Below are 27,563 nucleotides of genomic sequence, written 5' to 3' on the forward strand. Positions count from 1 at the left end.
ACCATGCGACAAATTAAATAATAAACTGGAAAGGTTTGCACACAGTGTTGCCTCACACAAGGTAGTTGTTGACTGTCTTGATGAATATGATTTTGTTTTAAACATTGACACTCAATTCACATAAATTCTCATACTCAGACCTAGCTAGGTTTCCGCGTGCATAAAGCAGGAGCAGATTTATCCAAACTGTAGGAGCAACTGTCACTGAATCCACCTAAGAAATTCATACATGTACAATTAAATTACACCACCAGTGCTATTTACAGATCTTCATGGCCCTCCTGTGATAGCAACATATTGTCGACTCTGACTTCATCTCTCTTTAGAGCACCCCTTATTTCACCACCGTGAAATTTATCCGTTTTTAATATTGGGGCTAAGTTGAATAGGGGAAAACTTGAATATGAGTGGTACTAAATGTAAAAGGCAAAAAAATAAATAAAAATCACGCATGATTTTCATGTGAATCTTCTTGAGAATGACTGGGAACCTCTCCTTGGTTGTCCAAAGGCATGTACTGTGCCATGATAGCCCTGATCTCTGAGTCCATGTACGACTGAAACAGGACAAAAAAGTGAAATCCAAGGAAAGCGTCAGTTAGGAAATAGTTAAACACGGAAGACAGTTTAGAAGAATTAGTATAAAGACAGAAACCAACTCCCTAGATCTTTAGTTGCAAATATGAAAATTAGGAAACTGAATTGAAAAGGAAAAATAAAAATAAAACACTTCAACTGAAATTCCTAAAACATAGCCATCAGAAACCATGAGCTAGTCATTGTCGCCAAAACTATTATAATCTTAATGCTGAGGCATGCAAGGATCCAACTCGCAGTCAAGTAGTGAGGCTGTTTCACCCTGAAAATATTAACTAAAGCAATTTACAAGCTAAATGCTACAGGGAAGGTTAAAATTACAATAAAAACCATTATTTTGAAACGTGGTCTGGGCAGACAGAGATTTGCATCAAGCAACTACATGGCATAAAACATTGCAGTCGTCATATATATCGGCATTTAAAAAAACTGAATCCAAACTAGTTTGGGTTGAACCAAAACAAATGAAATTCTTAAGTATTACTTGCTAGTCCCTTACCAAATAATAACAGCTTTTATGATGTCTTTTCTTCTCAAACTATTACTTCTGTGAAATATCTTTATAAGGTTATGAATTTGAAATGGTAATATAATTACTTGTCTCGCATGTTGTGCCGGATTTCCTCTCAATTAATGAGATTGATTCATCTTGTTGGGTCTAGTCAATCAACTCATTGATAAGTAAATGACTCGATCTGGTGCGGTGACACTATGGTGACGGGAATCATTCCCTGCTTAATTCTCAACACACCCCTTTGACATCGAGATACCAATTTGGGTGGTAGATGCACCCCATCAAGTGGTAGATGCACCATTTCAAGTGATAAGTGTATCCCTTCAGGTAATAGATGCATCCCTTCTAGTAGCATAGTCACCAATTTACAGTTATCAATCACTATTTTTTTTTCATTTTCAATATTTAACATGATATTGAAAAAAAAAAATTTGTCTGATCAATGGAGAATAAGTACTCTAGTTCCCTTATATAAGAACAAGGAAGGAGACCACGGTGACCGAAAATTAATTTAGATTCATGCCTAGAAGGTCGACAATAGAAGTTATACATCTTCTTAGACAATTAATTGAAAAATATTTGGAGCAAAAACAAAATCTACATCAAGTCCCTATTTTTTTATACTAATTATGAACGAACTCACCGCACACATTCAAGACACAGTACCATAGTGCATATTGTTTGCAGATAATATCGTTTTGGTCGATGAAACACGTGAAAGAGTAGATGCTAAACTAGAATCTTAACATGAAACACTAGAAGAGAAAAGTTTTAGGCTCAGTAGAATAAAGACAAAATATATTAAATTTAAGTTTAGTAATATTAGACATAATAAGAGAATTGTTAAGATAGAAGATGACGAGTTGCTCGGAATCAAGAGCTTTAGATATTTAAGATCATTTTTACAAAATGATAGAAGGATTGAGAAACATGTCTTACATAGAATACAAGCAAAATGGTTTAAATAGAAAGCGTAGGGTGTTTTATGCGACCGTAAAGTACCTCTAAATCTTAAAGGAAAATTCTACAAAATTGCAGTTAGACCTGCTATATTATATGAAGCTGAATGTCAGGCTATGACTCGAGCACAAGAGTAAAAGATGAGAGTTGCAGAGATGAAGATGTTAAGGTGGATATGTGGACATAATAAGAAATGAGAGCATTAGAAAGAAAGTCGGAGTTGTATCTATTGAGGGAAAACTCCGATAGATGTTTAAGATGGTATGGGCATGTACTTAGACGACCAATAAATGCTCTAGTTAGGCGATGTGAAACTATGACAAACACGCATATCAAACGAAGAAAAGGAAAATCAAAATAAGATAAAATTTATTTAAATATAGATGATGATATAGTAGGAGATAAAGCTCAATGGCGTAAAAGAATCCATATAGCCGACTCCACCTAGTGGGATAAGGCTTAGTTGTTGTTGTAATCATCAATTTAACAATGTCAATCACTAAATCATCTCTATGGATGTCGACACACTTTCGAGTGGGTTTATCACTTCGAATAAAAGAATTAAGGTCGAGGCAAAGGCCAAATCTTCTTTCCTTAAGATGATATTGTCTCGCATAGGTGATTATGTGTCATTGGCAATTACCTCCTACATATGACGACCTACGTCTCAAAATAAGAGCACTCTAAATTTCAAGTCCTAGATAACTTCAAGCCTCAAGACTCTTTGGAGAGGAGAGGGAGGGAGAAAAACTAAAGAGAACTCATAACTCGAATGGTGAATGTTTAAGCAAAAGGAGAGGGAATTAATTTATAGGGGTGAAAGGCTTCTTAAAAAGGGTAAAAGGCACAAACTTAAAGGACCTATCCTTTTCAAAAATTATCCTTTCATTAAATAATTTAATTAGTGTCGGCACAAGTTGTTCTCATGTGCAAAATTGCACAATGCTCTCATTGGTTGTTTTTGGTGTAACATATTATATGCTTTAGTTTTATTAACAGGAAAAGGTGCCCCATGTTTTAGTTAAGGATTCTGCACAAAAATGCATCTGTATGCTGATATGGACATCTTTGTTGGATGCCAGTATAATTGGAAGCAAATTATCAGGTTGGAATAAATCTGCTATTACCTAATTAGCTAGTGAAATAAATCTGTTACTACCTAATTAGCTGCTGGAATAAATCTACTACTACCAAAATTTGCTACTGCTATAAGTAGAAATAAATAAAGAGTCTTTCTATTTTTGATTTCTTCTTTCCTTTAGCGGTTGATCTTTTCCTTTTTTTCCCTTGAATAGTCCATGTAATTGGCTTCTTATATAAGAAGTGTTATTATCAATGAAGAGAGAAAGAAAAATTGAGTAATTTGGACTCTGTCTAGGACGAGTCTTTCCCCTTGAGTAATTTGGACTATGTCTAGGATGAGTCTTTCCCCCTCTCTTACGTGTTGCATGACTAAGTACAGATCCGGATCTCGACCTGTGACTCGATCCTGCACTCGGGACCATAACATATGCTTTCAAAGAAATATGCCAACTATTCACTAAGATACTTTGATTTTTGTTTATAGTTCTACTGTGAACTTGGCTTAGGTTGTGTACACCCATTGGGTCACATGCCCATTGGGTTGCACACGCATTGGACTTTGTGTAATTGGGGTCGGAAGTTGATTGGGTCGCGCACCCCTTTGGCCACGTGTGCAGTTTGGGCTGTAAGTCCATGTGCATGAATAGTAGCACGCCCTTAGGTTGTGTGCACGGTTTGGCTACATCCTTAGAATTCCCTTAATTTTAGTCTCACAAATTAACATTCACACATATTCATGCATTCACGTCCATGGACCACACTCATCAACAAGCTCATGTCTTTGCTCAATTTAATTAGATCAACCCTTCATAAATCGATTATCTCCAACATTAATTTCTCATTCACTAGAAAAATCAATTTACGATCTACCTGAAAAATAGTCATCTCTATGTTTGATTTATTAGTTACTAACACCAATTTCCAACAATCCCCACATCAATGTAAATTATGAGTAAGTTTCAAAAAGTGTCAAACAAAACTTTCGAAGAGAAGACTATTGCATTAGGAAAGATAGCTTGCGGATATGAATCTTTCATAGGGAAATATGATTCGAATTTATTTGGTGGCCCAATAAACTATCTTGATTTGTGAGTTGTTTGTGTAAATCAACATAATCATACCCATACAATAACCCCTACCCTTCCTACAAATTCTCTACCATGCCTATTTCGGTTAAGGAAAATGCTTGGAAATTCATAAGTACTTATGATTTTGAAGTGGGTCACGCTTCACACTTATATAAGTGATCCACTATCAACAGTATCATACAATACCCCATTGTACCCTCTACAACACAATATAGGAATCATTAAGAGTCTTTTGTTAAATTGTATGTTGCACCTTCCTATCCCCAAGAATAAATTAAATTAATTACTTTTAGGTATCTCAACTCTTGTAGTTATCCCTTTTAAACTATGATTTTATAATGTCGGATCAACATGGTAAGATTACCACTACTTGATTCGTATGTTGATTTTGACCTATTCATCTAGACATGAAATATATTTAATCTCTTAGTAAGCCTCTTTTAATTAATGCATCCGCAAATTCTCCATATTTGATAAAAATCCTGCAACTAAAGATCTACTACTTAAATGTTATTAAGTCTTCTAATATGTCAAGACTTATCATTTCACACTATTTTGTGTCCTCGATCTCACACTGTTTTGACTCCCCGCCTGCCTCTCACCTCCTCCGAACGATCGGTAAGTTTTTAAATTTATGTTATGTATTTTTTTTTTGTTTTTGCCTCCCGCAACGCTTCCGACGTCATGGGAAGTATCCGGCGCCTTCCAGCGGTGTCGAACGCGTTGCCGGAAGCTTCCAACGGCACCGAAAGCTTCCAACGGCACCGAAAGCCTCACCGGAGGCTTCTGATGGCGCTAGAAGTGTCACGGGACGCATCTGGTGTCGCGTGACGCTGACGCGTCCCCGATATGTCTAGCGCCGCCGGAAGCCTCCGGTGCCACCAGAAGCTTCCGGTGACGCGTCTAGCGGCCCCGGACACATCCGTCGCCACCAGTTTCGATAAAATGCTGCCTAACACGCGCGACAACAGCAATGGTGTCGCGAGTTGTCGGGATGTTTTTTTTTTTTAATTTATTTATTATTTATTTAATTCAACAATTTTTCATTTAAATAAGATAATTTGAATAGGCTTTTTATACACCCGAATTAAATTATCCCAATAAATTAGAAAAATATATATTTAAAATTTAAAAATTCTGACAAATATTATTAATTAATTTATATTTTATATTTAATATTAAAAAATTCTAATAAATTTTATTAATTCATATAAATCATATTTATATTCATAATTTTATATTTAAAATTTTTAAAAAATCTAATAAATTTTATTAATTCATATAAATTACATTTATATTCTGATAATATTTTTTACTGATTTATATCCTATAAATTTATTCTTAAATCACTTTTCATATTATCATAATTACAACGGTGAACAATCCATTTTCGACGGCATCCATCACTCAACCCCGAATTCAGGATTTTTAGGAGAAAGTCAAATGACATCGGATAGGAGTTTGTGATGTTGATTGATCCTAAGAATCTCGACAAAATTAAATGCAAGTTGTGTGAAAAAACGATGTCGAGGGAGTGTATAGGATCAAGGAGCATATAACAAATATACATGAAAATGTATCCGGTTGTCGAAAAGCATCTCAAGAAGATAAAAATAAGTACAAACAGACTATTTTAGAAGAGAGAAACAGAAAGAAGAACAAAATAATAGCAGAATAAAGTTGTATAGCAGAGGTGACTATTTCTCTAGACGAAGAAGGTGGTCCTGAAATTGAAGGGATAGATGGGATTAAAAAACCTCTTCCACTTGGCCTCATGGATAGATATGCATCAGCTATTGCTTCAGAAAATACAAGTTCCAGTGGAAGTAAAGTGCTTTGCCAAAAAAAAAATAAATGAGATTCTTTTTAAAGAGAGAACTTAACAAGTTCAACAATATGTTGGGAGATGAGTTTATGAAAATGGAATCTCATTCAATGGAGGCAATATCAATATCAACTTAGGAAGCCACTGTTGAACGCCAAAATTGAATCTAAGGAGTCTTCATACGAGGCACATACAGCTGAATTTATTTTTGAGTATGTTGACAAGTGTGTTGAACAAGTAGGAGCTCACAATATTATTTAGATTGTAACAGACAATGCCACTAACACTATGGTTGCAACTAAATTGATAAGAGAAAAACGACCTGGGATCTTTTGGAGTTCATGTGCAATTCACATTGTTAATCTCATGCTTGAAAGTATTGGCAAGCTTCCATGATATATAAAGGTTATTCAGCAAGCCATGTCTTTTATCATCTTTATTTATGCTCACCATAAGACTTTGTCAATGATGAGAAGTTTCACGAAGAAGAGAGACTAGCTTGGCCAGAAGTTACTAGATTTGAATCAAATTTTCTCATATTGCAGAGTTTGATTGAAAAAAAAAATCTAGTTTAAGGGTCATGTTTACAAGTGATGTGGAAGAAATGTAAATGGTCAAAAACAAACAAAGGGAAATTGTCTTACTGTACTATGATGAGCATGAGTTTTTGGAATGGTGTGACACTTTGTTTGAAACTATTTGCTCCTTTGGTAAGAGTTCTTTGATTGGTAGATAGAGATAGAAAGCCATCGATGGGGTTTTTATATGGGGGGCTTCTTCAAACTAAAGAAGACATCAAGGTAGCCCTGAATAATGTGAAATCAAATTATCAGCCTATCGTAGTGATTATTGAGTCAAAAATGAAGGATAGATTTGATACATCCTTACATACTATTGTATTTTTGTTGAATCCCTATTTTTACTATAAAGATAATTCTATTGCTCTTTATGAGGAGGTTGCGACAGGGATTTTTGAATGCATGGAAATTTTGCATGCCAATGAGTTAGATCTACAGGATACAATTATTAACAAGGAATTGGCAAAATACAGAGACAAGACTAGATTATTTGAAAAAACATTAGTAGCAAAAGCATGTGAAAAAAATTAATGATACATTTGATCCATGTGTATGCTTGCTAAGAGTGACATTGAGGTATTTTCATTAACTACAAGTTTATCTGGGTGTGAAAGAAATTGGAATGCATTCGAAGGAATAAACTTTTAAACTTTAAGTCTTTAATTAAAGTATTAATTTTTAAAGTTTTATATTCATGTTACTAACTATAATATTTACTCCCTTTTTTTTTTAGATTCATACAAAAAAAAAGAAATAGGTTGGATATCAACATATTAAACAATCTAGTATTTATCCAATTTAATGCTAGATTGTTGAACAAACCAAAAAGAGAAAAAGAAAGGAATGTCGATGTCCTTCTTGCAAAAAAATTTTCAAATGCACAAGGTTGGATTGTGAATGGTGGAGAAGATGAAGTTGAAATAGGTTCTGAGCTCACATGGCAAATGTTTGATGAAGCAAGTGGAGCAGATGAAAATCCACAACTCCGAAGAAGCTCTAGAGTGAGAGAACTTCACGAGGATGATTTTGCATCCGAAGAAGAAAATGAGGGTCATAATAATGATATTGAGTTTGTGTCCGATGAAGAATAAGTTGTTGAAAATTATGGAGAAGAAGTAGAATAAATTTGATGTTGAGTTTGTGTCCAATGATATTGAGTTTATGTCCAATGATATTTTACTAGTTGTGTAATTTTGAACTCATTTTAAATTTGATATTATTACGTTGGAGTTATAATATGCGAGTTATTATGTAAATTATATTGATACTGAGGAATCCGCCTAACGGTGCCTAATCCTCGCCTAGGTGGCCTAGACGCTAGGCGCCGATCTGGCGCCCGACTAGCGTCTAGCGAATTTTAGAACATTGTTTGAAACTATTTAACAAACTGTAAATCATCAATCCTGTGTCAAATTTCCTAAACCAGGTACCAACCTAAAACCTAGACAAGATAAGACTGCAAACTAAGGGTGGCATCTATGACCCAAAATCGATAAACCAAACTGGATCAAACTGATCCAAACTGAAAATTTTGGTCTACTGGTTTATGAGTTTGGTTTCAATTTGGAACTAGGTAAAGTAATCAAATTATAGTTTGGTTTCAGTTAGAACTTGCACAAACCATTAAAATTTTTAAATATGTATGATATATAAAAACAAATTAGTATGGTAATTAATATAATTTCTTATTATTATTTGCTTGCTTGTTCCCTAATCAACATAACCTTAAATTCTAATAATTTTATGACTAATCTCAACAAAATTGTTGTCTGGAAACTAGTTTTTGATTATTTTTGGTTGATTTATATTTATTTTTTAATTAACAGTTTCAAATTGAACCAAACCAAAAATTTCAGTTGGGTTTGGTTTGGAAAATCCCAAAGTGAAATATATTGGTTTAGTTTCGGTTTTCCTTTCTAAACTGATAAACTGAACCATGATCACCCCTACTGCGAATCATTTGTAGTAGCATAGGATTCCAAAAAAAATATTTGGCAAGTAAAAATATCCCGTATGAAAGGATAATACAATTAGATGGATCATGTTACTTACCCTTAATCTGTACTTGTATATAGCATATGCTCCAAGAGCAACAACAGCCAATACTATCAGAAGCACCCAAACAGCAGCCCATGTAGCTTTCGTGTCACTGGCTCTCTTACCTGTACAATACATCAAGGAGTACATACATTGAAATAAGTTTTAGATGACTCTCTTCTCCTATGGGCAAATTAACTTTAAGCCTCACTGATGCAAGTATCATGCTCTCTTATGTATAAAAGGTCTCCCCTGCAGGTGCATTCATAACTTCCCCAGGTATCCTTGCAGCTGCACTCAGGGCATTGACAAGCTGTACGCCTCTTGCATTCGTCAATGTCTACTCAAGGAAGAAAAATGACAAGGATTAGAGAAATGAAAAGTTGCTACCTATCAAATAAGAAAGGAACTATCTATTGCTCTGTCATAACAATGTACTATTCAGAACATTCAAAATTATTTTCATACAACCTGACTTGCAAGATACAAGAAATAATTGATCTTACTTTCACATGCTTTCACACCATCACCATCAAATCCAGGTGGGCATTGACATTTAATATCAACAGATTCCTGCATGGACAGTTTCAAATAGATCAAAATCATGAGAAGGTATAAAATTACAATCAGCAAATAGCCATAGTTTAGTAGCCTAACAGTGGTATTAATCTAGGAGACTTCAGTCCATTAGCAAGTGACAAATTGAAGACCCTCCAGGCCAGATAAAGATAAAAAAAGATTTCTATTCTTAAAGGTGGATTTCTAATCTTCTAGATGCTAAGAATTGAGTCAAACTATCAAAAAAAACCAGTAAACCCATAGGTCCAAGACAACGTGCAAAGAAATTGCCCTCAGCATATGGCACCATTGAAATCACACAATCTTTCACTCCCCATAGGAGCTCTGGATAAGCCAAGCATTATTCTCACATTGCCAAGCATTATTCTCACATTGCCCAGCAATAGTCTTCTGAGGCATAAAGAAATCCTTACCCTTCAAGACAAATAATGGGAAGAACAAAATCATGAAGGTTTCACTTCAAAAGCAGACTATACCTCGACTAATCAATTTGTTTATGTCATAATCAAAGGTCATAGAACTGCACCAACCTGACATGCAGAAAATGTCTTGCCATCACGAGTTCCATGCCAACAGCCACCGTTGTTTAGTCTGCACTTTCCAGGCCCAATTGCTGAAAAGAAAGGAAAGCACTAGATGCACATTAGGTTTAATATGTTTTCTGGATTTTTAAACAATGGGAATAATTGTAACAAGCAATGAACTTGTACCAGACTGACAAGCAATGAGGATATGCAGTAAGAGAATTAACTAGAAAACTTCTTTCTCTTCTGCTAAGGCACTAAGATTTTTGCAAAAAATTATAAGATCTCATAAAGTGTAAGATATCAGAAACTTTTTAGAATGCGAGTGTGTGTGCACATGAAGGGGAGCTTGGAGCAATGTTAAAGTTGTTGCCGTGTGAAGGTCATGGATTTGAGTCTCAGAAACAACCTCTTGCAAAGCACGGTAAGGTTGCATACAATAGATCCTTACCGGGACCCTGCATTAGAGGGAGCTTCGGACTGCCCTTTTTAGTATGTGCGTGCACATACACACCTAAAGAATTCCTAGGTCATTGTATCAATATAGGCATATAGTCCAAACTGAAATTGAACCAAAACCAGTTTGGTTGATTTGAACGTAACCAAAATTTTCAATTTGGTTTGATTTGAAACCATTAATTAAAAAATAAAAATAAAAATATATTAACCAAAACTAATTAAAAACTAGTTTCCAAACAACAGTTCTATAGAAACTAACAATAAAAAAGATTAGAATTAATGGTTTATGTTGATTAGAAAACCTAAAAACAAATAATAAAAAAAATCATATAATTAATATAATAATTTGTTTATATATACATTTTTTTTTAGAAATCCAAGTAGTTCAGATAGGTTTTAACGCTTTGTGCATGTTCAAACAGAAACCAAACAAAAATTGAAAACTTTACCTCGTATCCAAATTAAAACTAAATCAATAAACTAATAAACTGAATTTTTCATTTTGGCTGTGTTTGCTTCGACTTGGCTTATTGGTTTCAAGTTATAGATGTCCACCCCTATCAGGAAAAAAGATGTGATAGCATATAACAGAATACAACAGAAGTTCTAAAATCTTAAGAATGACTATTATAAATCATGACATATCCAATTATATAATGAAATATCCAAATAATGACAAAATTTTAGCATAAAATTAGTAAATAATAAATAAAAATAGTATAAAATTAGTAAATAATAAAAATATAATAACCAATAATAAAAAATATTTTTAGTATAGAATGTTCAATAGGATCAGATTGTTAATATAAATATTTTTAATAGAAGTTCAAGAGTTATTATTTAATAATCATTATAAGGTTTGGATTGGTCCCTAACCAGGATTAGGTTTTAGAACATTTTCATGATCATTGTTGATTGAAAGAGATTATTGCATTCTATCTTAATCCACAATAAGCACTCTTTTTTTTTTTTTTTTGATAATCCAGGTGCCTGCGCCTTCGACTCAACTAATCCCAGAGGTGGGCGGCCTTCCCCCAATTCGCCCACCAAGAAAATCCAGAAGCACAAGAGGGTCTACGCCCAACAACCACCTTCCCACATTTTTCATTCCATGAGAGGAAAATGCCCTACAGTATGCCGTATATGGGATATGAACCGTGGGTACTTGGGAACCTGCTAAATGCCTTTACCGCTGCACCATAATGGGGGTGGGGCCACAATAAGCACTCTTGATCCATAATAACCTTGCTTGATCAATAATGAGCTTGAGAAAGATGGCTAAGGCATCAAGTCTAACAAGTGACACCCAGGTTGAATTAGTGATCTTCAATCTTGTAACTCTAAAGTTGTGGCAAAACTAAACAATTTGTGATGAAGAATTCCTCTCCTTGATATGCTAGTTCTTTAACAATCAAACTGAGATTGAAAGAAAAGACTATATCAGTAAAGTTTTTAAGGTTATCTAAATATCGTCATATTTTTAACTGGATTTCATCCATTTTTACTATCAATTGACCAAATTTAAGTGAATTCCATCAATTTTATAATATACAAATTAATTTTTGGAACTCTACTTTTTCTTAAAAAAATCCTTAATCATTGTGAGATGCTAATTTCTCCAAAAGAAATTGAATTAGCCATTGCCATGCTGATCTGACTCAGGGGATCCAGATCAGTATTGACCGATTTTGCCAACTATGATTGTGACATTAATAAAACTTAATGGTGGATCCCTTCTCTACTCTTGCATAGAATCATAGAACATTTGTCATCTCTACTCCTTTAACTTTCTGCTTTCTGTAACCATCTCCACAACTCTTAAGTCCTTTTGTTAAAAAACAATCACTTGTCTTTCTGCAACACATCTAGAAATGCACATGGCAAAACACATGTAAACGCTGTGGCAAACATAAAACCAGAGAATAGGATGTATCTTAATCACCACACCCCTTATCCTCCTTTACCGTGATCACTTCATCTTCCCTTTATTCTATTTCTAATGTTTTTAGAGATTTATGCTACAAAATAGATTATACTATTGATTGCTGGCAACATCATTGAACATGGTTAATTGTTATGACGACTTCCATAATGGAGGTGTTTGGGAAGCATATGGCACATCACCTGGCTAAGCATTTTCTTGGAATAATGTTGAGGTGCATGAGCCTCACCTCGCTTGAGTGGCTATTGGGCAACACGTGAGTATGAGATTATTTATTTGTATAGCAAGTTTTTCAATGGTTATTCCTTTGAGTTAGCTCTAAGGTACCATAAATTACAATTCATTATTGCCAAGTGCAAATCTTAACCGTCTTAATTAAATCAGCATAGTCTAGTTTGGCTATGGGCCAAATATAGATTTAGTAGGCAAAATATGTCTCAATTTATTGGTAAAAGATGGAGCCAGTTTGGCACCTAATAGGTGTGACAGGAAGAGAAACAACAGCATGCATAGGAAGAAAACCTAGTGGTTCTTATTCATCACCTTCAGATCCTTATGTTTTACTAAGAAGTCTGTCATCCTTCCTTTGCCTACCACCTAACCCACATGTTAAACTGTCGAACGGGTTCACGTCACTAAAGTGACTCAGCTTGCAGGGAGAAGATGTGAGATTGCTAACAATATATGTTAGACTTTGCCATTTAATATGTTAATGTACTCAATGGTGTAGGAGGATTCATATAGCCCTTGGTTGTTGGTTGTTCATATAAAATATGCAATATGATTAACAAGAGAGAGAGAGATCATTGGGTATAAAATATTGCATATAGTAGCAATCAAGACTTCATTGACTTTGCGTGGACAATTCAAGGATTAAGGCATGAAGTCTTGATTGCTACTATATGCATGCACATAGAATTTGGATGTATGCCACTAACCACCTTCGTTGTCGATCTATGGAGAATGATTAAACTTCATTGCTCGCTACACAGAGAGCCTTTGCATGCATCACATCACTAGCACTTTGTCATTGATCTACGTATAGATACTCCTCCCTAACTTTTTTCTGTCCACCCATCTCCCATTGTTGGATCACCTTGTTCAACACTGATTAAGGCAAAGGCTGGTGCCAGTAGATATGATCAAAGATAGTTGGTACAGGTGAATAAATATCTCTTCATGCTTATATTGTTCTACTTTTTGACCTGCAGATGAAGCAAGATCAGTTCATGCGTAACTGAAACACGAGATTTCATTCATTGGTTGGAGGTCAGCTTCAGGTATAGCAAGTTGGAATTGGACCACCTGTCATCACAACACTTTCTCTATTCTATTTTCTCTAGAAGAAAAGTTTCATTCAGAGACTTCAAGTCACTACTCAAAATGAATTAGCATAATTAAGTTATCAGGATGAAGTAGTTGGATATTGTGTATGATTTCCATGAATAATCAGAAATGTGAGTACGACAAATGAAGCCACTGAAATACGAGAGGAGGTTTAGTATCCTTCTAAATATAGAACATAAAGTTATGAACAGACCGATTAAATAACTTGTTATAATGAGCAAATGATGTTGTATAGGAAAAATCTGTTTCTACCATATATTATTTTTCTTCACCAAGCACATGGCAGATCCACACAGCACAAATAAACACTGATTCAACAAATGACTACTTGTAGCACAAATAATCTTTTAAGTCGAGGTGATGTAGCATCCGTAGGTGCGCTGACTACTTGTTTATTAGATTTTGGTACAGTGGCCGAACTTCAGGTTAAAAGGCTGAAGTCAAATATTTTCTTGGCTGGAGTTGCGGACTCGACACGCCAGCAAATTCGTACCATCACTAGTTTTCAGGAAGGGACTATGCCTTTCCGATATCTAGGATCCCACTAGCGTGCACCTCCGACCATCTAATTATAGCCCCTACTTGACTCTCTAGTCCACCGGATCAATGCTTGGCCGAAAAAGACTATATCATATGCGGGCAAGGCACAACTAATCACATCAATCTTACAGGCGGTTGAGTGCTACTGGTTATCCATCTTTTGCCCCTTGACATTGTTGATCACATCTATGGCATTTACAGGTTTTTTATATGGACATTTAAACATCCTCCGATATCATGGGCAGATGTGTGGACCGAAGGATGAAGGTGTTGTATCCGAAAGGAATTCACGTATCTCCACGCATGATATTGTTCACTTTTGGCCTAAACCCTGATGACTTTATTTTTGGACTCTACCCAAAAGGTCTCATACCAATGGAAATATCTTACATCCTTTCAAATCCATGATATTTTTCATATTTTTTCATAGGACTTTGATTGTATCCCAATAATCCTCCATTCAAACGATAGACCACCATTACTCTCATGGTCTGATCCCTCTTGACCTGCTTCGGACCTCCCCGCGAGCATCTGGTCACCTTACCTACTTCAAGCCTCCTTGCAAGCATCTGATCACCTGACCTGCTCCAGGCCTCCTGCAAACATCTGCATCCGATCACTCTTGACTTGCTTCATGCCTCCCCGCGAGCATCCGGTCACTCTGACCTACTGCCTCCCGCAACTTCGTCTAAGGTCACTCTACATGGCATCTCGTCTAGACCATGACTCTGATAGTATTTGTTGTGACCAAAAAGGAATTCACGTATCTCCACAATGACATGATATCGTCCACTTTGGACCTAAACCCTCATGGCTTTATTTTTGGATTCTACCCAAAAAAAATAAAAAAAAAATCATACCAATAGAGATATCTTACATCTTTTTAAACCTATAATCTTTTCAATATCTTTTCAATGATTGCATCCGCGGAATAGTGGAGTTATGGAGGAGGATGAAAGATTGGCTGCAAATGGGACAGGAGTGTTAGTGCCCAAAGTAGTTTAGATATGATCAACCAAATCAGGTTAGGTCCTATTGATTTTTAACCTTATGTCTAAGTGTGCAAGAACTTAGGAGCAAAAGCTGCAGCTAGCGAGAAGGACGACACAGAAGAGATCCGACGGGCTCGGTGCGTCCAAGGGACGAGGTGCTGCGGAAGAGTACGCGGGTGGACGAGAAGTAGGTGCGCGGTGTTTCTGAGGGACGAGAAGCCGAAACGGAAAATTGCTCGAGGAGATGAGCAAAACACGCAACTAGCGAGAAGGACGACACGGGAGACAGTCGACGAGCTCGATGCGTCCGAGGGACAAAGCGGTGCGGAAGAGTACGCCGACGGACGAGAAGAAAGCACGCAGCGATTCCGAGGGACGAGAAGCCAGGAGCAGAAGGTTGCTCGAAAAGGCCGGAAGTTGGGTTCGGGTGAGCCCTATTCCGGATGGCCTAGATTACCCAAGAGAGTGGAGCCAGAGCGGAAGACCTGGACCAAGGCGAGCGAAATCGAAGCGGAAGACCGGAATCGAAAGTCAACAAGATGTTGACTTTCTTGGTCCGGGCGCCCGGACCATGATGTTTATCCGGATCACGTCAAACGTGATCTGTTGTGATGGGAATAAAGTTTTATCCCCCTCCAGGCGCCTGGAACCCTTCCAAGCGCCCCGATCAGGGCTATAAATACAGTCCTAGTCCCAGAAAGCTAGATAGAACACCAGAGAACACTTGTAAATGATTTCTTTTGTCTAGCTTCGTATTTCTAGTACTTCTGTAACGAGGGTTCTCCGCCTGACGGAGAAATTAGTACACTTTCCACTTCCTTGAATTAACAACCTCCCCGGTTATAACCAAATAATTCGTTGTGTCTCTTCCTTTTTAATTAGTCTTATATATTTTATGCAAGTGCTGATTTTGTTAAAGTTATAAAAGCTTGAGGAAGATTTTTCGTTTGTCTTTGCAAGGCTATTCACCTCCCTCTAGCCGGCAGCCAAAGAGATGTCCACATACCAACAGATAATGAGGGTTTTTGGGAGATATTATTGTGAGAGTAGAATATTGACAAAGGCTCGTCATCTTGCCTTGTTTTTTATGGCACACCTTGTATGGAGGACTAGAAATAAAAGTTTCTTTGGTGAGGGTTAGATTGTGAGAAGATTTTCAGAAGTGTGCAAATTCATGTATACCGGTCCTTAGGAGTGTACTCTGATCAAATTCTTTGTCACACAAGTCACTCTGCCAATTCTTATACTCTTGGTTTGAGCTATAAAATTTACTTATCAAAAAAAAAACAAATCACAATAACATCAACAGGAAATGCAGCAAGAAATACACAAAAAAAAAAGACCTAGAAGACCTTTTAGCCTAACTCACTTTCATTAAGTTAGTTAAAGATCTTACTTGAATTGATTAAAATTCATATAAAGTTTTAATTCTTAAGGGAGAATAAAAGATTACCTTCGCAATTGTTGTAACCATCACCCTTGAATTGCACACCATTGAATACAGGGCACTCACAGACCCTGCCACGGAATGTATCCTGAAAGACAAAGCCATTATAAAAGAAAAAAAATTAGACAAGTTGTTAAATTAGTACCTTGCAGGCAGTAATATTGGACGCTTTGTCTTCCCAGCACCCACCATTATCATTCAGACATTCATTTGTTTCTATATCTGTGCCAAGAACAATTGCATTAAAGAAAGTTCTTTTTTCAACTACAGTTATAAAATTAGTGCAAATTTACCGAGCCTCACCATCATTCAAACAAGCAGCTGGCTCAGTAGTTTCTTCAAAACCAGCACAGATTGCTTTCAATACAGCCTTTTTCTCCAATTTTCCTGGAAATTTTGGGTTTAATTACTGTATTGACTCAAAGATTTTAAAATTTTGAATTACGCAAGACCAACCTCGATATTGTCGGTTGTTAACAATAAGTGTAGGTAATATAGTAACATCCCCCCTAGAACCTGTTCCTACCTACAGAAAGGAATACTGTAGTTTAAAAACAAGTATCAAATTAGGTTACCATCAGGCACAGCACTAAAGCATCAATGTCCTTCCCCAAAACTAAAGCATCAATGTCAAATAAAATCATCACCCAAAGATTTCAGAACTAAAAAAATTTGAGTAAAACTAAAAAGGGACCTGAGAATCCTGCTCCATCTTCAAGATTGGATTATCTCGATCTGCATTTGGATCTCCCATACACTGTTCAACCTTCCTAACATCTATCCCTGCTCAGAAAAGAATGTCATGTAGGTCCTTATATATGATGTGCAAACTCACATTCTAGAAGATATATTATTTATAAGCTCCCATTTTTAAAAGGATACCAGATTGGCATAATAAATTCCTACAAGATCTAACTAAAAAAATATAGTATCATCGTAACACTAAGAAGAGAGACAAGATAGCATCTGATCACATCAACTCCAAAGCACATGTTCTAGAAGAAGATATCAACAGACATGTAAAGCATGCAAGCTTTCCAATAATCAAAAATGTAAAACACCCATTTTATCCAATTTAAATCAGGAAGTGCACCTACCCAGAGACTTCATAACAGTGTCTGCACACTCCTTGTTGTACTTCTTCTCTTTCATTGGGCACCTTATATGAAAATCAGTCACATAATCCCACCAAATCCAGGACCTTTTACTTTCATTTACAACTCTAAATACACAAAGTTGTCTCAAGTTCTCAATGACTACATCCTTTCCATCATAACCAATGCTAAAATCTTGCTCGGGATCAGGTGCACAATACCTCCCATTGTTGATGCATTGTGACTTGCACTGTTTGCTGGCGATAAAAGCCTGAGGGCAGTACCAGGTAATGTAATGAGGTGTAAATTGGCTATAGCCACCTTTCTCAAGCAACTGAGCTGAACCCTTGAATTCCTTCAAGAATCCCATTAACACATCACATTTAGCACCACACTCGTCATTGCTATTAGTCCATAATTCATATTCCACACGATCATCAGGGTGGGGAACAGCCTCTCTCCAATCAAGGTTCACAATGACCATTTCACCACTTCGGACAGCCTTCTTTAACTGTTCACCAAAATTTTTATCAATAAGAGCAGAGGGGATTGTAATATTCTGAATATATTTAGCAGCTTCATCATCTTCACGAGGCAAATCCATGGTTATCAAAGGTTCATCTTTGTCATCAACAACAAGCACGGCAGACGCACCAGCATTTTGCGCATGCCAAACCTTTTTGGCAAAAAGACAAACTGTAAAAGGATGTTAGGATAAGCATATGATGGTAAACAAATGTAGCAAATTTTATTTAAGCTTAGGAAGACAATGCAGTGGTCATTTTTGTTCTAATATCCAAAGAAGGAAACACTTATTCTGTTGAAATCAGAACAGTCATAATGACATCCATAGGAAAAATTATTGAGAATCTCGTAACAACATGCAGAATGCTATACATCTCTACCACGATTCAATTATGTGATAACTTTGTCAAGACTGTTTTCCTAGGCAAGGAATATTAATAAATTTAATTTTTAATTAATATACACTTATATTTTAAAAAAAAAATTAAAAATACCGACACTGTATCGACATGACATGATACGGTACCAAAATCGTATCGTTTAAGTCCGGAACCAAAACTCTTGCAAAAAAAAAAGAAAAGAAAAGGACAGCCCGGTGCACGAAGCTCCCGCCATGCGGGGTCACGAGGAATGATCCATTGTACGAGTCAAAATTTTAAACCTCCAGAATTAGAATATTTTTAGTAAGGTTTGAAATTTCGAACTAGGTCATATTTTGAATCTTTCTTGGAATGGAACAGTTTGGATGCCAATATGTCCATATCCAAGTAGAATTATGGGATTGATGTTTTTGTGTCCTTTTTTATCTACACATCATTTTTAAAAAGTTAGATAAGGTAGTCCGGCATGAAACTCCTGTCAATACGAGATCCAGGAAAGGGTCTATTGTACGTAGCCTTATCTTATTTTGCAAGAAGCTATTTCCGAGACTTGAACCGGTGACCTTCAAATTACACGGCAGTAACTTTACCATTATACCAAGACTCCCCTTCTTTAAAAAAGTTAGATAATTAAGAAAAAAATTATTTTTATGACAACCAGAGTGATAAACCTATTTTGGACATTTTGAAAAACTCTAAACTTATTGTCATTGACAGCTAATACTCTAGCATGACTCAAAATTAATAAATTTAATCTATTAATATAGTAATTAATAAATACAATAATTAATTATATATCACCCGTGACGAACCAGTCATGGTCGGTCCCAAGCTCGGATAAAGGAGAGTTGCGTTAGGTTGTCATCCAACGTTAAAACTATGGCAAATATTCAATGAATGAATCCATTAAACTATTGTGTTAATGCTAGGTTGTTTCCAGAAAGAACGCGTCGTAAGGTCCGACTATAATGTCTCGGCAAAGATCGCTACATCTCCAGAAATCGGGTGTAGTGCTAAATATGTAAGAGTTCGCATTGCAGGGTTGGACTGTAATGTATCGGCAAAGACTGCTACATCTCTATGCGAACTTGGGTGTAGTGTTAAATAGGCAAGAATTCTTTAACTATATGTTAGATAAGAATAAATATGATAGGAAAACTAATAATCTAAGATTTGGAACATGGAACAGAGGAACCCTCACTAATAAATCAATGGAGGTAGTAGATACGATGATTAGGTGAAGAATTAGTATTTTGTGTGTACAAAAGACAAAATAAGTAGGTGAGCAGGCAAAAATGATAAAGAACTCGAATTTTAAGTTATTATACATAGGAAAGAGTAAAACAAGAAATGGAGTCGGTATTGTTGTAGATAGTTCGTTAAAGGATGAAGTTGTAGGAATAGTTAGAAAAGGGGATAGAATTATAACTCTTAAGATAATAGTGGCAAAAAAACTATGAACATAATTATCATATATGCATCGCAAGTAGGATTAGATGAAGCTACCAAATCAAAGTTTTGGAATGACTTAGATAAAATATTACAAAACTTTTTGCCAAATGAAATGGTTTTAATAGGTGATTTAAATAAGCATGTTGGAGTGAAAAAAAAGAATATGATAGGATAGTGGTTATGAGTTTGGAACGAGAAATGAGGAAGGGAAAACTATATTAGATTTTGCGATAGCATATGACCTTATTTTAGCTAATATATTTTTTAAGCAAAGAAAAGAATACTTAGTTACGTTCAAAAGTAGAAATAATAAATCGTAAATTAACTTTCTTATGGTTAGGAAGGACAATAGAAAGATTTGTAAAAATTGCAAGGTCATTCCTGGAGAAAGCTTAACTACCCAACATATGTTAGTAGTATTGAATATACGCCTCAAACATAGTATCAATAGAAAGAAAATATATATGACTCCTACAATTAAGAGGTGGAAGTTAAAGGATGGGAAGCAAAATATATTTAAGAAGAAGGTAGGAGCATTATGTGAAATATACGGTGATTCTAATACAACAGGATAAGCTGATATCAAAGTTGAAAATAGTAGCTAAGAGTGTACTCAGTGAGTTAAAGAGACATGTACCACCAAGTAAGGAATCTTGGTGGTGGAATGAGAAAGTACAAGAGAAAGTGAAGGAAAACAAATAGCTTATAAGCAATTATATATTTGTAATAATGAGAAAAACTTAAAAAATATACAATAGCCAAGAAAGAAGTTAAGAGAGTAGTGAATGAAGCAAAGAATGAAACTTTTGAACAATTATATCAAAAATTGGATACAAAAGAAGAGGAAAGAGATATCTAAAGTCAAAGAAAGGAAGACAAGAAATCTTGTTGAATAAAATGTATTAAGGGTACTAGTAAACGATGGAGAAATAAAAGAGCGGTGAAAGTGGTATTTTCATCAACTTTTTAATGAAGATTTAAGTGACCAACTTAACTAAGGTAATTTAAGTAGGTCAAAAGAGTATAGAAATTTAAATTTTTATCGTAGAATTCAAAACTTCAGAAGTAAAATAAGCTTTAAATAGAATGCACAATGGAAAAACTGTTGGACCAGATGATATTCTAATAGAGGTATGAAAGTGCCTAAGAAAACAAGGTATTGAATGGCTTATAAAATTATTTAACATAATATTGAAAACGAAACAAAATGTTTGATCAATAGAGGATAAGTAATCCAGTTCCCTTATATAAGAACAAGGGACATGTATAAAATTGTGCAAACTATAGAGGTATTAAACTAATGAGTCATACCATAAAACTTTAGGAAAAAGTAATAGAAAAAAGATTAAGGAATGAGACCACATAAAATCAATTTGGGTTCATACTTGGAAAGTCGACGATAGAATTTATACATCTTAGACAATTAATTGAAAAATATCGAAGCAAAACAAGATCTACACATGGTATTCATTGACTTGCAAAAAACTTAATGATATAATCCCAAGAGGAATTATATGGAGAATTCTAGAAAAGAAAGGTGTTGACATAATATATATTAAACTAATTAAGGGTATGTACGAGGATGTAACGACTAGAGTAAAGACGCAGAGTAACTGAAGCATTTTTAATAAAAATAGGGTTACATCAAGGATCAGCTCTAAGTCCTTATCTTTTTACACTAATTATGGATAAACTCACTGCACACATTCAAGACACGGTCCTGTGGTACATGTTGTCTACAGATGATATTATTTTAGTAGATGAATTACGCGAAGGAGTAAATACTAAACTAGGATCTTAACGAAAAATACTAGAAGGAAAAGGTTTTAGGCTTAGTAAAGTAAAGACAAAATATATGGAATTTAAGTTTAACAATATTAGACATAATGAACAATTATTAAGATAGAAGATGACGAGATGTCCGGAACCGAGAGTTTTAGATATTTAAGATCATTTTTGCAGAACAATGGAGGGATTACGAGAGATATCTTACAAAGAATACGACAGAATGGTTAAAATGAAGGAAAGTGTTGAGTGTTTTATGTGACCGTAAAGTACCTCTAAAATTTAAAGGAAAATTCTACAAAATCGTAGTTAAACCTGCTATGTTATATAGAGCTAAATGTTGGATATGACTCAAGCACATGAACAGAAGATGAGAGTTGCAGAGATAAAGATGTTAAGGTGAATGTGTAGACATACGAGAATGGACAGAATAAGAAATGAGAGCATTAAAGAGAGAGTCGGAGTTGCATCTATTGAGAAAAAACTTCAAGAGACGCGTTTAAGATGGTATGGGCATGTACTACGACCAATAAATGCTTCAATTAAGCGATGTGAAATTATGACAAACACGCATATCAAACAAGGAAAGGGAAGACCAAAAAAGGTTTGGTTAGCAACAATAAAATAAAATAAAATTTATTTAAGTACAAACGATGATATAATAGGAGATAGAGCTCAATGACGTAAAAGGATCCATATAGCCGATCGCACCTAGTAGGATAAGGCTTGGTTGTTGTTGTATCAATTTATATAATTTAAGATATATATAATTGTTGACATGCTCAGCACAATATTTATAGGAATATTCAGCAAAATATTTATTGGAGTAGGTAGCAAATCACTTTATTTTGGAGGATTAATTATTTCTCCTATAGAAGATTAATTTATTTCTTTTCTAAGTAATTTTTTTCCTTCTTGTTTTTTTCTTTCTTTTGGTAGTTGAAAGATTTTGGCCTCCATGCCAAATGATTTCCATTTTTTCTTTTGGAGATAAAGTTGTATATATATTACTAAATTATTCTAATGAATTGGATGAATATTTTTTTAACGAGTTTTATAATATCAAAGCTATAAAAAAAGAATTCTTCTTCCTCTTCTATTATCTTTGTTGATATTAGAATGATGAGTTTAAAGACCAACATGGATAAAGATGTGTACGCACAACCTTTTGGAGAAGGATCGTCATTGCAGGTCACAAATCACAAGTTGGATGACAAGAATTTCCTTCAATGGTCCCAATGGCTCCCTCGCTTAATAACTCTAATTTTGCCTATGACTAATGAATTTTATCATAGTCAATCCCAACCCCAAATAAAAGAGGAAGATTGTATTAAGTTGTCAGCTAACATTAAAACATAGACAAATATTATATATGGATCCATCAAACCATTGTACTAATGTCATGTTGTTCCCTTAAAGGAATGCATCACAGAATCCTCCTGCAATGCCTTGGCAAGAACTGCTACGTCTGCATGAGAACTTGGGTGTAATATTAAATATGCTAGCTTTCCAACAACCTATGTATGATAAGAACAAACATCATAGAAATATTAATTGTCTTAGATTTGGAAGATGAAGCATAAGAACACTCATCAACAAATCAATGGAGGTAGTAGATACGATAATTAGGAAATATTTTATGTTTGCCAAAGACAAAATGGGTAGGGGAGAAGAATAATAGAGAACTCAAGTTTAAGTTATAATACACAAAAAAGAGTAAAACGAAAAATAGAGTAGGTATTGTTATCATATAGTTAATTAAATAACAAATTAGGAATAGTTAAGAGGGAGATAGGATGATAGCTCACAAGATAGCGATAGCAAAAAATAATATTAATGTAATTAGTATACTTGCACCTCACATAGGATTAAATAAATATACTAAACATAGATTCTGAAAGGTATAAATGAGGTAGTACAAAAATAAATTCCAACAACTAAGAAGATTTTAATAGATCAAAATGAACACGTAGCAGTAAAAAATGAAGAATATGATAAGGCACATGAAAGTAATAATTTTCAAATAAGAAATAAAAAAGAAAAAACTATATTAGATTTAGCAACAACATATGAATTTATAATAGTTAATATGTTTTTCAAGAAAAGAGAAAACACTATTTTTAAATGTGAGAATAATAATTCGTAAATTGACTTTCTTGTGATCAGCGAAAAAAAATTATAAAGATCATAAGGCCATCCCTTGAAAAAATTTAACCATCCGACATAAATTAGTGGTGTTAAATACATGCCTCAATCATAATATCAGTAGAAGGAAAATGGGCATGACTTGGGGCATTAAGTGTTATATATTTAAGGAGAGAGTAGGGTAAGTATTAAGAGAAATATATAGTGACTCGAATACAACATGAAATCAGGTGATGTCAAATTTAAAAATAGTCACCGCGAGCATAATCGATGAGTCGAAAGGACAACACCAAATAAAGAATCCCGGTGGTAAAATGAGAAAGTACAAAAGAAATTGAAAAAAAAATATTTGCATATAAGTTATTGTGCACTTGTAAGAACAAAGAAAATTTTAAAAAGTATGCAGCAACCAAGAAAGAAGATAAGAAAGTAGTGAGTGAAGCCAAGAATAAGACTTTCAAACATTTGTATCAATAGTTTGATACACAAGAAGAGGAAAGGGACATCTTTACAATAGCTAAAGCGAGAAAAAGAAAATAAAAGATCTTACCCAAACAAGATAGATTAAAGATAAATATATAGGGTACTAATGAAGGATGAAGAAATAAAAGAGCAATGAAAAAATATTTTTTACCTTTTACCGACCAATTTAGCTTAGATAATTTAAGTAGCTGAGAGTAGACTATACAAATTTTATTTTTATATGAGAATTCAAATTTAAAAATAAAATAAACATTAAATGGGATGAAAAATTAAAAAACTTAAACCAAATAATATTCTAATAAAGGTATGGTAGTGCTAGGAAAGTATAATATTGAATGACTTACGAAGTTATTTAATCAAATATTGAAAATAAATAAAATAGAAGAGCCTAAGCGCACACGTAAAGTTATTATTGTGTGAGGTCACAGGTTCGAGTCTCAGAAACAACCTCTTGCAAAGTAAGGTAAGGTTGTGTACAATAGACCTTTCCTCGAGACGCCGCATTGACGAGAGCTTCGTGTATTGAGTTTCCCTTTCTTATTGAAAACAAAAAAAATGCTTGATCAATATAGGGTAACTACTTTAGTCCCCTATATAAAAACAAAAGGATGTACAAAATTGCACAAATTATAGAGGTATTAAGATGATGAGCCATACCACAAAACTTTCAAAAAAAGAAAGTGATAGAAAAAATGATAAAGGAAAGAGACCAAGATGATGGCAAATCGATTTGGATTCAAACCTAAAAGCTCGACGATAAAAGTTATATATCTTCTTAGACAATTGCTTAAGAAGTGTCGAGAAAAGAAGCAAGAGTAACATCATATACCTAGAAAAAAACTTGTGACAGAATCATGAGTAGGGCTGTAAACGAGCCGAGCCGAGCTTAAAATGAACCAAGCTTTTGAAATGAGTGTTCAAGCTTGGCTTGGTTTATTTTTTATAAGCTTGAGCTTGTTTGAAGCTTGGCTTGAGCTTGGTTCATTTAGATGTTATCAAGCTCTCAATTCAAGCTTGGCTTGAGCTTGGTTCGAGCTTGACTTGAGCTTGGTTTGAGCTTGGTTCATTTAGATGTTATCAAGCTCTCAATTCAAGCTTGTTTGATTGTTTGAAACTTTTAATTGTTTGATTGGTTATTAAGATTGATAATTTAAATTTATTTATTTATTTATTTTATTATTTATTTAGCATATTGAAAAGAGTTTTATTAATAAATATGGTTCATGAACATTGTTCACGAACATTGTTCATGAACATTGTTCACGAACGTTGTTCACGAACGTTAACGAGCTGAACACATATGTGTTCAAGCTTGTTTGTTTAGCTTAACGAGTTGTTCAAGCTTGTTTGTTTAATTAACCTTATGTATATTGAACGAACATAAACAAGCTCTTACCAAGCCGAACACCAAGCTTGTTCACGAACACTTGGTTCATTTACAGCCCTAATCATGAGGAAAATTATATAGAAAATTCTAGAAAAAAAAAGTTTTAGCATAAAATATATTGAGACAATTAAGGATGATGTAACGACAAGAGTAAAGACTCCAAGCAAATTAACTAAATTATTTTCAATAAAAATAGGGTTATGTAAAGGATCACTTCTAAATCTATATCTTTTTACACTATTTATGGACACATGATCAACTCTAAATCTATATTTTTTACACTATTTATGAGCACATCCAAGATAAGTTACCATAGTGCATGTTATTTGCACATGACATTGTTTTGGATGATGGGGCTTGTGAAGAAGTAAATGTTAAGCTCGAATCTTAAAAGTTAAAGATTTTAACTTTAGTAAAATAAAGAGAGAATATATGGAATTTAAATTTAATAGTGAGATAAAGACTTGGTTATTGCTTAGGAACTTAATAAGTCTCTTATTATAGCATGGCTGATTAACTCAATGGAACCATATATCAATCGTACATATTTGTTCCTTCAAACTCCAAAGTAATTTGGGATATAGTCAAGGAGGATTATTCAAATCTTGAAAATGTGTCTCATAAGACTTTGAGATAAAGAATAAACTCAAGGACCTCTGACAAGGTAATTTGGACATCACTAAATATTATAATGCATTAGGAACACTTTAGCAGAATTAGATATGCACTATACGGTAGATTAGAGTGATTTAGCAGACAACATGAAATTTAAGAGATACCTAAAATTGTACGGAACAAGAATTGTACCATTAAAAGCCATCCGATCTCCTTAATTTTTCTCATAAACCCCACTGGTGTACATGTCTATAAATTCCAGTGTCAAACACGACATAGGGCATTAGTGTTCCTTGACCACAGACAAACAACTATACGTTCATATTTATTACAGTGGGAAAAGAAAGGGCACAGAATTTCCGGCAATATATGAGAAAGTGCGTCGGAGAAGTGGACTGATTTCAGTTACCCCAGTGTCAAACACCGCATTCCGCATTACAGTTCCTTGACCCGAGAAACAGCTACGCATTCGTCTTTATTACAGTGGGAAAAAAACACACAATTTCCAGAAATCAATGAAAAAGTGCGGTCGAAAACGTGGACTGATTCAAGTTACCTCCGCGATCAATTAGAATAAAGTTGGGAAGCCCCCCGGCCTTGGACTTGAAGAGATCGGAGCGCGAGAACTCGTGGCAGGCGCCGGCGTTCTCCTTGGGAAACACCACTGCGCCAGCCAAGCTCCCGCCGTACTGCGGAATGCCGAAGTTCCCGATGGCGCTGTCTCGCTTCCCCCTGAGGTCGGCCGGCGACGTCACCATCAAGCTGTTCTTCTCCACCACGAATCGCCCCAACACCGGAGGCACCCAAAGCCCCGCAACCAACCCCCACCCCAAGAACAGAAGCCCTAGGATGGAGCCTCTGCATCGCCCCATTTCTCTCGCTCTCTACTCTCTACTCTCTCTCTCTAAATGCTTCGAGTGATCTGAACATAAATAAATTAAACGAGCTTTGCCTTTGAGGAATCGCATCAGGCTTTAATCAGACTTATCCAGTTCCACGGAAGCGCTCGCAAGCTCTGATGTGTATTCACTTTTACTCTTATTTGTGTGGTACTTAGATAATTTAGTTTCTTTATACACATGAATTTAGACAAGTAAAATTAAAATAAAAGTTCAGCACTTGGTTAAAATCAAACCAACTAAATTAATTTTTTTTAAATTAAACTAATTATTTTTTGAATAACCAA

The 27,563-nt window shown here is 34.9% G+C and overlaps 1 protein-coding gene across 1 annotated transcript; it reads right to left on the reverse strand.

The window, feature by feature from the left end:
• Window positions 1-199: 199 nt before the first annotated feature.
• On the reverse strand, window positions 200-27,338 carry LOC121974944 (vacuolar-sorting receptor 3-like). The gene is made up of 12 exons (XM_042526237.1): window positions 26,934-27,338; window positions 17,609-18,301; window positions 17,206-17,294; window positions 16,968-17,037; window positions 16,815-16,898; window positions 16,657-16,733; window positions 16,518-16,599; window positions 9,791-9,873; window positions 9,188-9,254; window positions 8,893-9,021; window positions 8,697-8,806; window positions 200-556 (listed from the first exon to the last, which is right to left on the reverse strand). The coding sequence occupies exons 1-12, from the start codon at window positions 27,247-27,249 to the stop codon at window positions 446-448; spliced, it is 1,911 nt and encodes a 636-aa protein (XP_042382171.1). The 5' UTR covers window positions 27,250-27,338; the 3' UTR covers window positions 200-445.
• Between the last annotated feature and the right edge of the window lie 225 nt (window positions 27,339-27,563).

The sequence above is a fragment of the Zingiber officinale genome, chromosome 4B (assembly GCF_018446385.1).
Source record: "Zingiber officinale cultivar Zhangliang chromosome 4B, Zo_v1.1, whole genome shotgun sequence".
Lineage (NCBI taxonomy): Eukaryota > Viridiplantae > Streptophyta > Magnoliopsida > Zingiberales > Zingiberaceae > Zingiber > Zingiber officinale.